The following is a 13,862-nucleotide window of genomic DNA, read 5'->3' as shown; positions in this document are numbered from 1 at the left end:
TCTTAATTACTAGGCATGGAGATTGTCACTAAAATTTTGGCATTATTCAGAGTTCTAGCCTTCATTCTTTTCTTCTCCAGGTCAAATCTTTGTGTTTACAATTTTCTAACCTTTCCTTACAGATTTGTATGCCTTATAGTGTTCTTATTCTTGCTGATTTTTTGATGTGCCTTTGAAACTAGCTGTGTTTCCAAACTGGAGACTCAACTAAGTGGACCAGGCAAAAATACACAGAAGTGATGCTAGTATGCTCACTGGATCCTATTAGGTGGTGCATGATTCTGATTTGTCCCATTACTGATGGCCCTTGATTGCTTGATTAAGATGGTGCTTGCCAGACTTCTACACTGTAAAGTTACTTTAATTGTCTTTGTAATTAGTAAGAATTTGATGGGGAGATACTTTGAAACTTTGCAAATATTCCAATCCTTTTCAAACTTTCAGTTTGTGTTATTTACATCTGTATGGTTTCCTATGTTATTCAATGTGTTTAAATACATTATTATTTTTTATTTTGTCCAAGATTTGGGACACAAGTTGGCCTGTGTCCTTTTGACATGCCCCATTATTCTTTGCACATGCCCTTTTTTTCTGGCACAACTAGGGGCTCTAGTCTCATCCTGTACTTCTCTTCTCCAGTCCTGGAATCAGCCGTTTTCCCAAGAAGAAAAATGAAGAGAATGGTGTTTAGAAGGCAAGATCTGGGCTAGATATACTCATCATTTTGTTGTGCCCCAGACCCTCTCAGTGGACAGAGTGTGCATGTACTTATACACCTATATTTATTTCTATAAATAGAAATAGATTGATACCTCCATTACCAGTTCACTACCGAAAGATTCATTCTAGTTTTCTATGTTTGTAATCTCTTCCTCAACAGTGAGAAATTGGCTCCCATTTTCCTTAATATATTTACTTACTGGATCAATCCTCTTGTTCATAGCCAATCTCCCATCACCACTGCTGCCTCCTCCTCTGCTTGACCACCTTCCTCACTCCACCCATGGTGATATCCCAGGGTCAGGCGGCCCTTCCAGCATTGAGAACACCCCCTACCAGGGCACGTCCCTGTGTGGATACCCTTCTCACCCCAACTCCAACATGATAGCTTTCACTGCCTGCACTTCCATGACAACACACATCCTCTACAGTGTACTTTTAAAAATACATGATCTCTTCTGCTTATGATAAAGCCTCTATGAGGTAGTTAAGGAATATATTATTATCTATAATTTTTCTTTGAGGAGATCTTCAAGGATCTAATTCAAGAGAAATGGAGTGACTTGCCCAAGGTCACACAGCTTCTACAAAGCAGGGTCTGAATGTAAGGCTCTTTTCACTACCTGAATCCAGGATGCCTCTAAACATATGCCAGAGTTACAGTAACTTTTCTTTTTTCACCAGTAGAAATATGTTTCAAACTCATTCCCTCTGTGGTCAACTCTGACTTCTAGGTGTTTCTTTTCCTGCAAAATATGTGACAAGCAATGGTGTGGTAGAAAAGGGACTGGTTGTAGAACCAAGACACTTAAAAACTTTAGCTCAAGCCCAGATCTGAGCTTTTAGGCAAGTTAATTACTTTCCTCAATTATAAAAAGGTTAGACTAGGGACTTCCCTGGTGGCACAGTGGTTAAGAATCCGCCTGCCAATGCAGGAGACACGGGTTCGAGCCCTGGTCCGGGAAGATCCCACATGCCGCGGAGCAACTAAGCCTGTGCGCCACAACTACTGAGCCTGCAAGCCACAACTACTGAGCCCATGTGCCACAACTACCGAAGCCCGCACGCCTAGAGCCCATGCTCCGCAACAAAGAAAAGCCACAGCAGTGAGAAGCCCGCGCACCGCAAAGAGTAGCCCCTGCTCGCCGCAACTAGAGAAAGCCCTCGCACAGCAACGAAGACCCAACGCGGCCAAAAATAAATAAGTAAATTAAAAAAAAGAAAAAAAAAGGCTAGACTAGATCAGTGGTTCTCTGCCTGGGGCTGAATGAGACGAGAGCTATAGGGATTTTACCAACGACAGAAATGCTTGCGAAATTTAGCTACAAATATCTGATTCCATAATTCCTATATATATGCATGTATATATATATATAATTTTATTGAAGTATAGTTGATTTACAATGTTCTGTGATTCCATAATTCTTAACATCCCTTCCAATTCGAGTAGTTATAACAAGGCAATCTATTTTTATTCGATATGTGTTAGCTCTTTTTATTCTTATCAATCTCATCTTTCATTCAAATATATTTTATTAGTGGCCTAATTATGTGCCAAGTACCGTATTATCTGTTTTTTGTAGTAGTCCCTTTCCGAGGTGTCACTGTCACTTAGAATTTTATCCTTATCTTCCAAACTGGGAACTTGAAAATATTCGCATCTAAGTCGCGTGGTTTATAAACATGCCGGGTTCCTCTCCGGTCCTTCCTCCACCCACATTTCAAGGCTGGTCCCTCTCGGCTCACAGCCATTAAATGAATTCCTCTTGGAAACAACCTCCTTCACCCACCAGTGGTTCCATCAACACTAATTTCCTGGCCGGTCGGTGGGAATTCGGGTGGGACGTTTTGGAAGTTTGAATGACTCCCCAGCACACTCCTGCCCCACAGCAGGGCATAACCTGCTCGCTGTGCTGTTAATCCTGGGCTCGGACCCACGGAGGTCGCGGGGCGGCTGCTAATTGATTTAAGATTCTCCCCCGGTCGGGAGGTGGCCCTGGCGGGGCTCTAATTTCCTCGGTTCGGAGAGCCAGCGCACAGACGCAGCGTGCGCCGCTTTTCACTGCGCAGGAACTTCCCCGGCCTCTGCGTTCACTCAGAAACGCCGGAGCCGGCTGTTCGCACGCGCCCGCTGTCCTCCCGGGGCCGCGCTCGCCGCGCCACCGCGCGTGTCCTCAGGGAGCCTCTGCCTCCCTCCGCCTCCCCCGCCCCGCGTGCCCTTCAGCCTGTCCCTCCGCCGGGCTGACGCGAGAGGAACGCGGCGCGCGCGCCGGCGGCAGGACGACGTGCGCGAGACGCACGGCCCCGCGCGGAGCGCCGGAAGGAGTCGGGCCGGGACCTCGCGCGTCGTGCGCGCGTCGTGCGCGCGCCGCCGCCCGCCGTCCGCGGCCCACTCCCCGCCACCCAGCGCCCGGCTGTGGCCTCGCGCGCGCGCACTGAGGCGCCGCCGCCGCCGCCGCCACCGCCGCCGCCGCCGCCGCCGCCGCCGCCGCGGCTGCTGCTCCGGCTGCTGCAGGAGGCGGCGCTGGCTGGCGGCTGCGCTCGCTCCAGTCGGCGAGCGGAGCAGCGAGCGAGCGTGTGTGTGTTTTTTAAAGATGGCCGGAGCGGCGGCGGCGGTGGCCGCGGGAGCAGCAGCTGGAGCCGCCGCGGCAGCCGTGTCGGTAGCGGCTCCGGGCCGGGCCTCGGCGCCCCCACCGCCCCCGCCGGTGTACTGTGTGTGCCGGCAGCCGTACGACGTGAACCGCTTCATGATCGAGTGCGATATCTGCAAGGACTGGTTCCACGGCAGGTAAATAAGCCCCTTCTAGCCCCGCCGCCGCCGCCGGCCACCGGCCAACCGCCGCCTTCGCCGCTCCGGCCGCCCGCGCCGCCCGCCGCCCGGCCGCCGCGCCGAGCGCCGAGGGGCCCCGGCGCCGATCCCCCGGCCCGGGCAGCGGGGCGCGCGGGGCCCCGGGCTCGCCGGGCGCCGGGCGGGCTACGGGGGCTGGTGGGATCGCCCGGCCGGGCGAAGAGTCGCCACAACAAACGGGAACAAAGAGGACCAGCCGAGAAGTTGGCAGGAGGAGACCGGGGCGAGGGGACGCGGCCGGGGTAGGCGCCGGCGGAGGCGGCGGGCGGAGCGCCGGCCCGGCCCGCCGCCCCTCGCCGCACCCGCAGCCCGCCGCCGCCCCGCCCGCCCGGGGCTCCCGGCCCGGAGTCGCCGCCCGGCCGGCCGCCGTGCCCGGCCGGCCGCCGCGCCTTCCTTCCGGGCGGCGACCGGCTGGCCACGGTCCGGGGTCTCCAGAAATTGCCCTCCTTCCCCTCGCCTCCGCCAGCGGGTCGCGGTCGCGCCCCCTTCCCCGGTCTTTATCAAACTTCCTCGGCTGCGGGGCGCTGAGACGGGGGCGTCGGTAGCGCCAGCCCGGCGGGGCTCCGCGGAGTAAACAGAGCAACAGATGAGGCACTCTCGGGGACTTGAAAGATGCCAGTCGGAAGTTCGGGCCGGGGGTCCCGGGCGGGGCGGCGGGGCGGCTCGGGTCGTGGCCTCCACCCGCCACCCCGGCGCAACCCGTCCCGGCGGGGGTGGAGCGGATGGAGTGGGCAGCGGGGCCCGAAGGGACAGCCTCTCGTCCCCAACCCCCCGCGTCGCCCCCACGCCGCAGCCCAAACTTTACAAAGAGTGAAATTTCCCGTCGCCCAAGGGGCCGGCGACACCCGGGCGGCCCGGGGCCAGTGCCCGGGGGCCTGGTGCGGGCCAACTTTCGCCGGACGGTGGGGATTTCGGGTCGGGTGGCGGGGGCGGCGAGTGTCGCCCTCTGCCTCGGCCGCCGCCTGTGTTTCGGGTTTGACGTTTGTGAGAGCTTGGGCCGCCTCCGCCGCCGAGCCGCCGACTCGTGTGTTTTGTAATCAAAGTGTGAGGCTAATAAAGGGCGGCGCCACAGCCTCTTGACTCCGGCGTGGGAGGGATTCGCAGGCATTTAAACAAAGAAACTAGTTGAGGTTGGGCTCCCAAAGTCCTTATTTGGGTCTTGTGGCAAAGCCTGCGGTCACTTTTAGGTGATGCAGGTTTCCCGAGCACCGTTTCGTGTCGTATCTGGGTGAGAGTACGCTCGCGGGTAAGAGCAGATATGGTGACTGTGATTGTAGGAAGTGTCCTTTGATTGACAGCAGGACATTTAAATACAGCCTCCGCTCCCCCCCTCCCCAATTTTGCAGAAACGCTACACGACCAGGCCAGATGTCTTAGTCTCCCTCTACTGGACCTGAGAGAGAAAACCAGTTAAATTACAGCGTTCTTGTCAGTGTTTAGTGCTAGGTACAGTTGGTTTTATTTAATTTTCAACTACAGCTAGTTTTAATCAGTTTTCAGGTTGCACAGTTCTGACAGCACAACAACAGAGGGGGAAAAAAACACAACAAATTGTCGCTGTAAAAGAAGGACAGCATCCTTATTTTGTATATCAGATAATCTTTCAATAGTCTGGTATATGCTGGGAATGTTATTGCAAATGTGCCGCTTTGTAATTAAGAATAAATTATCTAAAGTTCTTTTTTTATTACTTGAAACCGATGTTTCGCCTATATTTTGATTGTATGTAAAACTGAAATATGAAGATACCAAGTCTTGCCAATTCTATTTCTACATCCTTTTTTCCCATCATAGGAACCAGAATAGAGATTATCCAAAAATCTAGGTTACATATAGAATAAAACCCAAATCCCTGGTGATTATGTAAATTCTTATTTTTTTCAAAGAACTATTTTAGCTGCATAAGAAATTTGTCCCATGGTACAATGTAGAGATTTGATAGGTTAATATATTTTTGACTACAATTTTATTTATCTTAATTAACACTATAACCATGAAAAGCTGCAGGTAGTTTATGGAGAATTTTGTTAATACATTTAAATACAAATTCGTAAATAGGAGAAGTTGAAGGGAGAATAAAGAGGAAGAAGGAGGGAGAGCAGGGCCAAAACAAGTATGGTCTCCTTTGTCACATAGATTTGTGTGACTTTGTATCTGTGGAAGTGACTTTGAAAAGTGCTTTTTGAACCCAGGGCTTTGTTGACCAGCAATCCTTGATAAGTTAATGTGATTCAGATGTCAAAAGTTAGAAAATTTCGTGATAATGCCCTGCCATGTTTATTAGCAAGTTTAATTCTTAATGAAACATTGGTAATTTGGGGTCCATATGTTTTTCCTGTAATCAATATTTACTTTGTTTATTGTACCACAAAATGAATGCTTTGTTGAACACAGCAAAATGTTCCTTAGGTATTAATTATTAAACAACTGTCATTTGTTTATGTGCGAATTGGCCCCTAAAGTACCAAAGTACAACTTTAACCCCCATGCTCAGCTTTCCTTTGGTTTCCAGGGATGGTCCATCTGCAGAAGAGAAAGAGAGGGTAGGAGGGTGGATACAGAGAATTGTCTTTCCTGTATAACTTCTTGGTGCTTTTATTTTTTTCGAGTAGAAGAATTTTTTAAACTCAAGGAGTCAGTAGATTTTGGTATAAATTTGGGTTAACTCTGCCTGGAGTTTCTGACATCTGGAAATCCGAAAAGTTTTTGCCCTAATTTATCCTTAGTGGGAAGGAAGATCCTCCCTTGATGCTTTTTAGCCAGGCATGAGGGCAGATGGAACCAGCTTCCTCCAGGTTTGAGGCTTTTGAACTTTGACTGCATCCTTGGTGTTCAGGAATTCCAATCCCTCAGTCTGCCTAAGCCTTTTCGGTAAGTGAGAGGGGAGAAGAACATGTGCCCAGGGTACAACATATAATTGATACCCTAGGGGCAGCAAGCTGAGGAATTAACAGGATTTTCCTGGGCAGGTTCCTTCCAACCTAGAGACGGAGTTTTTCCTCTCTGAGTCCTTGGTGGAAGTAAGACAATGGAGGTCTTTCTTGACAATGCCCTACCCCCTACTAATCTCTAGGATAGATGTCTTTCCGTAGAGCTTTTATATCATCCTATGCAAGACGGCATCATTGCCCTAATTCAGTTGTATTATAATGTCTTTTGTCTCCCCATTATAATGTAAACACCTTTATTTATTAGTCTTGTTAGTCATATATTCATTTTGATTGGCAAAAGTAACATATTGTAGAAAAATTGGGAGGTACAGAAGAGAATCAAGAATATGAAATTACCCATGTCTTCCAGTGATTACCAGTATTTTAACATTTAAGGTATACGTATGTCTTTTTAAAAATAAAACAAAACTAGGAATTTATTTTATGTATTCTACTGTTACCTAATGTTCATTAATGTATACTTTTTCCTATATCTTTTGTTTTGTTTTGTTTTTTGTGGTACGCAGGCATCTTACTGTTGTGGCCTCTCCCGTTGCGGAGCACAGGCTGGCTCAGCGGCCATGGCTCACGGACCCAGCCGCTCCGCGGCATGTGGGATCTTCCCGGACCGGGGCACGAACCCGTGTCCCCTGCATCAGCAGGCGGACTCTCAACCACTGCGCCACCAGGGAAGCCCTTTCCTATATCTTTAATGATCTTTGAGAAACATTTTCGGTGGCTGCATAGAGTTTCATTTCATGGAAGTACAATACATTTCCAAATCATTCTCCTCTTGTTAGTTTTTTACTTTGTTTACTAGTTTTTCTTCTATTTCCTAATGATGGATGGTTGATTGACATCCTTCTGAATAAACCATTGTTGAGCATCTCTAATCGTTTCCTTAGAATAAATCAAATGAGTTAACACATGTAAAACACTTAGAAGAAGATCTGGCCCATGTAAATACTCAATAAGAAATTTCCTTGAAGTAGAATTATTAGTCACAGGGCATAGATATTTTTAGGCTTCTTGTGCCTATTGCCAGAATGTCTTTCAGAAAGGTTATTTCAGTTTATACTCTCACCTACTGCCTACTTGCGTTTCCCTGGGTTCTCACTAAGGTATTATTAACCATTATCTCCCTCCCCCCAGCCCTCCCCCAAAAAAACCCAAACAAACAAAAATGTTGCCATTCTGCAGATACCAAAAGACAGACCCATGAACCCAGAAGCCCATTCATGGCAGCACTATTCATATTATCCCCAAACTGGAGCAACTTAACTGTCATCAGTAGTCGACTATATAAATTGTGGTATAATCATAAAATGGAATGCTACTTAGCCATAAAGAAGGAATGCATTACTGATGTATGCAACAACGTGGGTGAATCCCACGGATATAAGGTTGAACAGAAGAAGACCGACATGAAAGCATATACTGTTTGATTCTACTTATATGAAGTTCAAGTACAGGCATAATTGGGTAGAAGTCAGACTAGTATTGATACTCACCTCTCTGGGGGTATTTACTGAGAGGAGGCTCAAGGGAGCTTCTGAGGTGCAGGAAATGTTCTATATCTTGGTCATGGGTTGTTGTTACATGAGTGTATACAGATGGAAAAGTTCACTGAGCTGTATGGGCACTGAAGATTTTTTTAAAGCTTTATAACACTTCAAACATTAAAATAAAAAGTTTAAAAAATTAAAAATTTGCCACTTTAGTAGCTGACACATAGTATTTTGTAATTTTATTTCATTTCTTTTTCCGGACACAAGGGACTGCCTCTTGTGTTTTCTCGAGTATGATGTTGGCTTTGGCCCAGTTTGCAGTATGCCTGGCGCTGTTCTTGGTGCTAGGAATATAGCAATGAACAAAGCAAAGTCCTTGCTATGCTGTAACTTACATTCTGTGGAGGTGGGGATGGTGGGGAGGTGGGACAGATGAGTAAATATACATGACAAAAGAATGCTAAGCGCTGTGGAGAAAAATTGAGTTAGGAGAAGAGAGAGGACTGGGGGTGGTGTAAGACTCTCATACGGTGTGATTATGGAAGGCTTTGCGAAGGAGCCATTTGGACACTAGAAAATGTCGGATTTCACTCAGAGCAAATAGTCAAATATTTTGAGTGGAGGAATAAACGATCTGACTTAACCTTTAAAGGGTTCACTCTGGCTGCTACATGGAGAAAATATTGGAGGGGGAGGCAAAGGTGACAGGCAGGTGAGTAAGAAAGCTATTGTGATAATCCAGGTGAGGGATGATTTTAAATGTTTGAGTGGTTTTGGTAGTTTACAAATGTCCTATATTAATTTTCATTCCTGAAGTTTGAATGAACGAAGAGCCTGGTTTACGGGGATGGCAGCATTTTACCTAGAATAATGCTATTGGATAGGAGTTTCTCAGCTACTCACTCTTAGAGTCCCAGGTACTCAGCCGAACACTTATTGAATGCTTTACCAAGTCCTAGGCACTGTTCTAACTGCGTTAGCTGTATTAATTAACTCATCTAACTCTCACTGTAACCTTGCTGGGTAAGTGTTGTTATCATCTCCATTTTACAGATGAGGAATCTGAGGGTTGAGAGGTCGGTAACTTTCCCAGGGCTGCAGAGCTAGAAGGTCATAGAGCCAGACCTGATCTCTGTCTCTGTCGTGGGGTGGGGGTGGGGGAGGGGTGTGATGCAGGTAAAACAGATGTGCCAGAGCTCCAGAGAAATGCATCTGTAAACATCTTCCTTTTTTTCCTTTATTAAAATTATTTTCTTTGGCGTAAATATGTTTAAAATGATCATAACTGCCTTGGGAACAGAGTATGAAATCAGTATTTGAAAAGTTTTATAATTAACTGTTTCATCCTTATTATAATGGATTTCTTATTGGAGCGTATTTTGATTTTTTTTAATGTTAAGGATGGGAATTATTTTTAAAATTTGTTTTATCTACGTTTCCGCTTAATGATCAAGTCTTTTAGTATTATAAACTTAATAGGTGAATATGTATCTCCCTGTAAGAGACAAAAAGTCCATTTATGGGCTTCCCTGGTGGCGCAGTGGTTGAGAGTCTGCCTGCCGATGCAAGGGACACGGGTTTGTGCCCCGGTCCGGGAAGATCCCACATGCCGCGGAGCGGCTGGGCCCATGAGCCATGGCCGCTGAGCCTGCGCGTCCGGAGCCTGTGCTCCGCAACGGGAGAGGCCACAACAGTGAGTGGCCCGCGAACCGCAAAAAAAAAAAAAAGTCCATTTATTGATTTTCTCAACATCTTTTTTTGATGTGACAGTTTATCATAGGAGAATATATGAGTATTTTCTTCATATGTTTCACTTATAATAGTATTCTACATATATACTCAATTTTGCTATTTGAACTAAAATATGTTGTGAAATGGAGTCTTATCTCAGAATGCTTAGTGGCACTAACATACAGTTCTCTCATCAAGCTTTAAAAATTTTTAAACCATCAGTTTGGGGCAGATTTCTGCTTGGTATGCTGTCATATCCTGCGTTCTTAGGTATGAAATTGAGTTTACTGATCACCTAAAGGGGATGAATGCCTTTATATTTGATGATCTGACATCGTGGGGCTCAAGAATAAGAACAGAACAGGAGTAAGTAAAGGAATTTGATTATAAAGCAAGCTTTGGTTGGTTTGAGCAGTTGAAACCCCACAATAATTTGCACAGTTTTTGAACAGTTGGTCAGTGCTGATGTTGAAGCTGCTACAAAGCATCTAATTCTTTTTGGAAGTTACATTTTATTAATGTAGTGATTGCCTTCTTACTTTTCCATTAATATTAATATTATACTTTTTCCTTTAATTATGGTATGAATAAATGGTAACATGACTTTTAAAAAATAATTAATTAATTTATTTATTTTTGGCTGTGTTGGATCTTTGTTGCTGTGCGTGGGCTTTCTCCAGTTGCGGCGAGCCGGGCTATTCTTCGTTGCAGTGGCAGGCTTCTCTTTGTGGTGGCTTCTCTTGTTGCGGAGCACGGGCTCTAGGCAGGTGGACTTCAGTAGTTGTGGCTCGTGGGCTCTAGAGCGCAGGCTCAGTAGTTGTGGCGCACGGGCTTAGTTGCTCCATGGCATGTGGAATCTTCCCAGACCAGGGCTTGGACCCGTGTCTCCTGCATTGGCAGGTAGATTCTTAACCACTACACCACCAGGGAAGTCCGACATATGATTTTTGTATGTATTTGTGTGAGCCCTGGTTCCTTTTATTGGAGAATCGTTGTTAGAAACCAGGGTCTGGCACTCTGTAGGCTCATTGCTTCTAGATGTTCTCAGTGGACAGAGCTAGGAAATACTCTAATCACGCACATGCACACACACCTGTATTTGTGTTTATGTCTATTTGTATTAAAACCATAAAACTTTATAGTGATACCTTTGATTCTAATCTAACACCACAGGGTTCATTTTAAACTTCCCCCTTTCCTTACTTATGACTTTGTTGACTAACAGAAATGCAGCTCTCATTATCTACAATATATTTATTTGTTCAATCCTAGTGTATACATAAAGTAGTTCTCAAATTGCTAACCCATACCCTTCTGAGAAACCCAGCTTGCTAGGTAGATTACAGTGTTTGTGTGTAGGGGTTTTTTTGTTTTGTTTTTAGCCTTATAGTATCTAGGCAGAAAACCATTTTCTAAAGTTAACTTACTTCTTTTCTTCTACTTTAGTGTGTTATTTATTTGTAATATAGTTCAGGTTTATTTGTTACTGTTTACGTTGCATTTTGGATTCCTCCTCTGTCCTGGTTGGTTTTAATTGTTGGTTTATATTTTGGGTATGTGGAACATTACTGTGGTTCTGAGAAGCCAGAAGTTACATGAAAAGGAATACTCAGAAGTATCTTGCCCTCTTCACTCCTCCTACCCGTCCCGGTCCCCCATCTCCCCGATCCCCACGAGTAATCACTCTCTTTAGTTTCTGGTTTATCCTTTCTGTGTGGAGTTTTTTGTTCGTTTTCCCACAAATGTGCAGATCCTTGTGTATTTTCTTATATCTACTTTTTTTACACTGTGTAGCATACGATAAATACTCTTCACTTTGCTTTTTTTTACTTAACAGTGTACACTGGAAATCACTCCATGTCAGTTCCTAGAGCTCTTCTTTATTCTTTTGAACAGCTGTATGGTACTCCTTTGTGTGCATGTACCCTGTTTTATTCATCCATTTTCTTGTGTATGGGCATTTAGGTTGTTTATCATACTTTATAGTTACAAACAATGCTGTAATGAATAACCTTGTGCATATGTATTTTCATATTAATGGAGGTATATCTTCAGGTTAGATTGCTAGAAGTGGGATTTCTTGGTCAGAAGATTAAGTGCATTGTTTTGTCAGGATTACCAGATTTCCCTCCAGAATGGTTGGACTAGCTTTCATTCCCACCAACAGTGTAGGAAAGTGCAGCTTTCTCCACATTTTTGTCATCAGGATGTGTTGTCATGTTTTTAACCTTTGCCAGTCTGATAGGTGACAAATGGTATCCATGTTTTGATCTGCATATCTCTAATTACAAGTGAGTTTGAACAATTTTTCATGGGGCTGAGGGCCATTTTCCTTCCTTCTTTCTTTCTTTCTTTCTTTCTTTTTTTTTTTTTTTAGAATCATCTGTTTATATATTCTGAGAGCCCCTGCATGTGTTTGAGCAAGCATACATGGGATGGTTAATGGAAACTAGTTGAATGTTAAGATTCACTTACTGGCATGGACATATATACACTACCAAATGTAAAATAGCTAGCTAGTGGGAAGAAGCCGCATAGCACAGGGAGAGCAGCTCGGTGCTTTGTGACCACCTAGAGGGGTGGGATAGGGAGGGTGGGAGGGAGATGCAAGAGGGAGGAGATGTGGGAATATACGTATATGTATAGCTGATTCACTTTGCTATAAAGCAGAAACTAACACACTATTGTAAAACAGTTATACTCCAATAAAGATGTTAAAAAAAAAGAAGATTCACTTACTGGGTTGGTTTGTCATTCATCTGAATGTTGCTAGCCACCAAGATGGTTTTGACTTTAATTTCAATTTTTGTGGGTTTTTTGGAGAAACTTTCAAACATAAACAGAAATAAATAGGGTAGTATAATAAGCTTCTAGATAACCATCACTCCACCTTAGTGATTATCAATTCATTCATGACCAATCTTGTTTCATCTAACCCTGCCCCCATTTCCCTTGCTCTTGGTGTTATTCTGAAGTGAACTGGTGATGTGTCATTATATCTGTGACTATTTCAGCATGTATATCTATTAAGATAAGGCCTCTTTTAAGAAAAACTACAATACCTTTAAAACAACTAAAAATAACTGAAAATTGTGTAATATCATCAGTATTCAAATTTTCAGTTGTATCATAAATGTCATAATATTTTTTACTGTTTTGGTATAGTAAATGGTAAATACAGTAAATTTTGGTATTGTAGTTTGAATCAAGGTCCAAATAAGGTCCACACATTATGATTAGTTGATGTGTCTCTTAATCTGTAGCAGTGGTTCTCAACTGGATGGGATTTCGCCTCCCAGGGTACACTTGGCAATGTCTAGAGACATTTTTTATTTTGGCAGGGGGATGGGGTGGGGTTGTTCCCGGCATGTCGTAGGTAGAGGGCAGGGATGCTGCTAAACATCCTGCACAGGGCAGCTCGTACAAGAGAGAATTATCTGATCCTAAATGTCAGTAGTGCTGCTGTTGGAAAACCCTGATCTGTAGATTTTCCTCGTTTCTCTTTTTTCCTTTGCAATTTATTTGTTGCAGAAAGTGGTTGTTTATCCTCTAAAGTTTTCCACTTTCTGGATTTTGCTTATTACATCCTTGCAGTATCTTTCAACATGTTCCTCTCTTTCCTGTAAATTGGTAGTTGGAGCTAGACAAGCTTGATCAGATTCAGGTTTTTCCCACCAAGAATATTTTGTGAGTGGGTGGTATAGTCTTCTATCAGGAGGCATGAAATGTCTGGTTGTTTCTCTTTTTGTCATGTTTGTTGCCATTGATCAATGCCAGTATCCATTCATTCATTCATTAGCAGTTGCAAAATGCTATTTTAATTTTAAAATTTCTTCTTCATTTGTTAGCTGGAATACTTCTATAAAGAGAAAACTTTCCTTCATCTACTCCTTTGGTTACCATTTGTATAGGAGAGGTAGATTTAAACGCTTGATTTGGGCTTCCCTGGTGGCACAGTGATTAAGAATCCTCTTGCCAATGCAGAGGACATGGGTTTGAGCCCTGGTCCAGGAAGATCTCACATGCCACAGAGCAACTAAACCGGTGCGCCACAACTACTGAGCCTGTGCTCTAGAGCCTGCAAGCCACAACTACTGAGCCTATGTGCCACAACTGCTGAAGCCC

At 44.9% G+C, this 13,862-nt stretch overlaps 1 protein-coding gene across 1 annotated transcript in view; it reads left to right on the top strand.

Moving 5' to 3' along the window:
* Positions 1-3,181: 3,181 nt before the first annotated feature.
* The window catches only part of KDM7A (lysine demethylase 7A), an 80,043-nt gene continuing 69,362 nt past the window's right edge, over positions 3,182-13,862 (top strand). The window contains exon 1 of the mRNA XM_082846983.1: positions 3,182-3,508. Coding sequence (XP_082703109.1) covers positions 3,315-3,508 — 194 coding nt within the window. The 5' untranslated portion in view covers positions 3,182-3,314. The remainder of the gene's footprint in view (positions 3,509-13,862) is intronic.

Source organism: Leucopleurus acutus (genome assembly GCF_964270905.1).
Source record: "Leucopleurus acutus genome assembly, chromosome: 9".
Lineage (NCBI taxonomy): Eukaryota > Metazoa > Chordata > Mammalia > Artiodactyla > Delphinidae > Leucopleurus > Leucopleurus acutus.
This window is presented reverse-complemented; position numbering and strand designations above follow the sequence as displayed.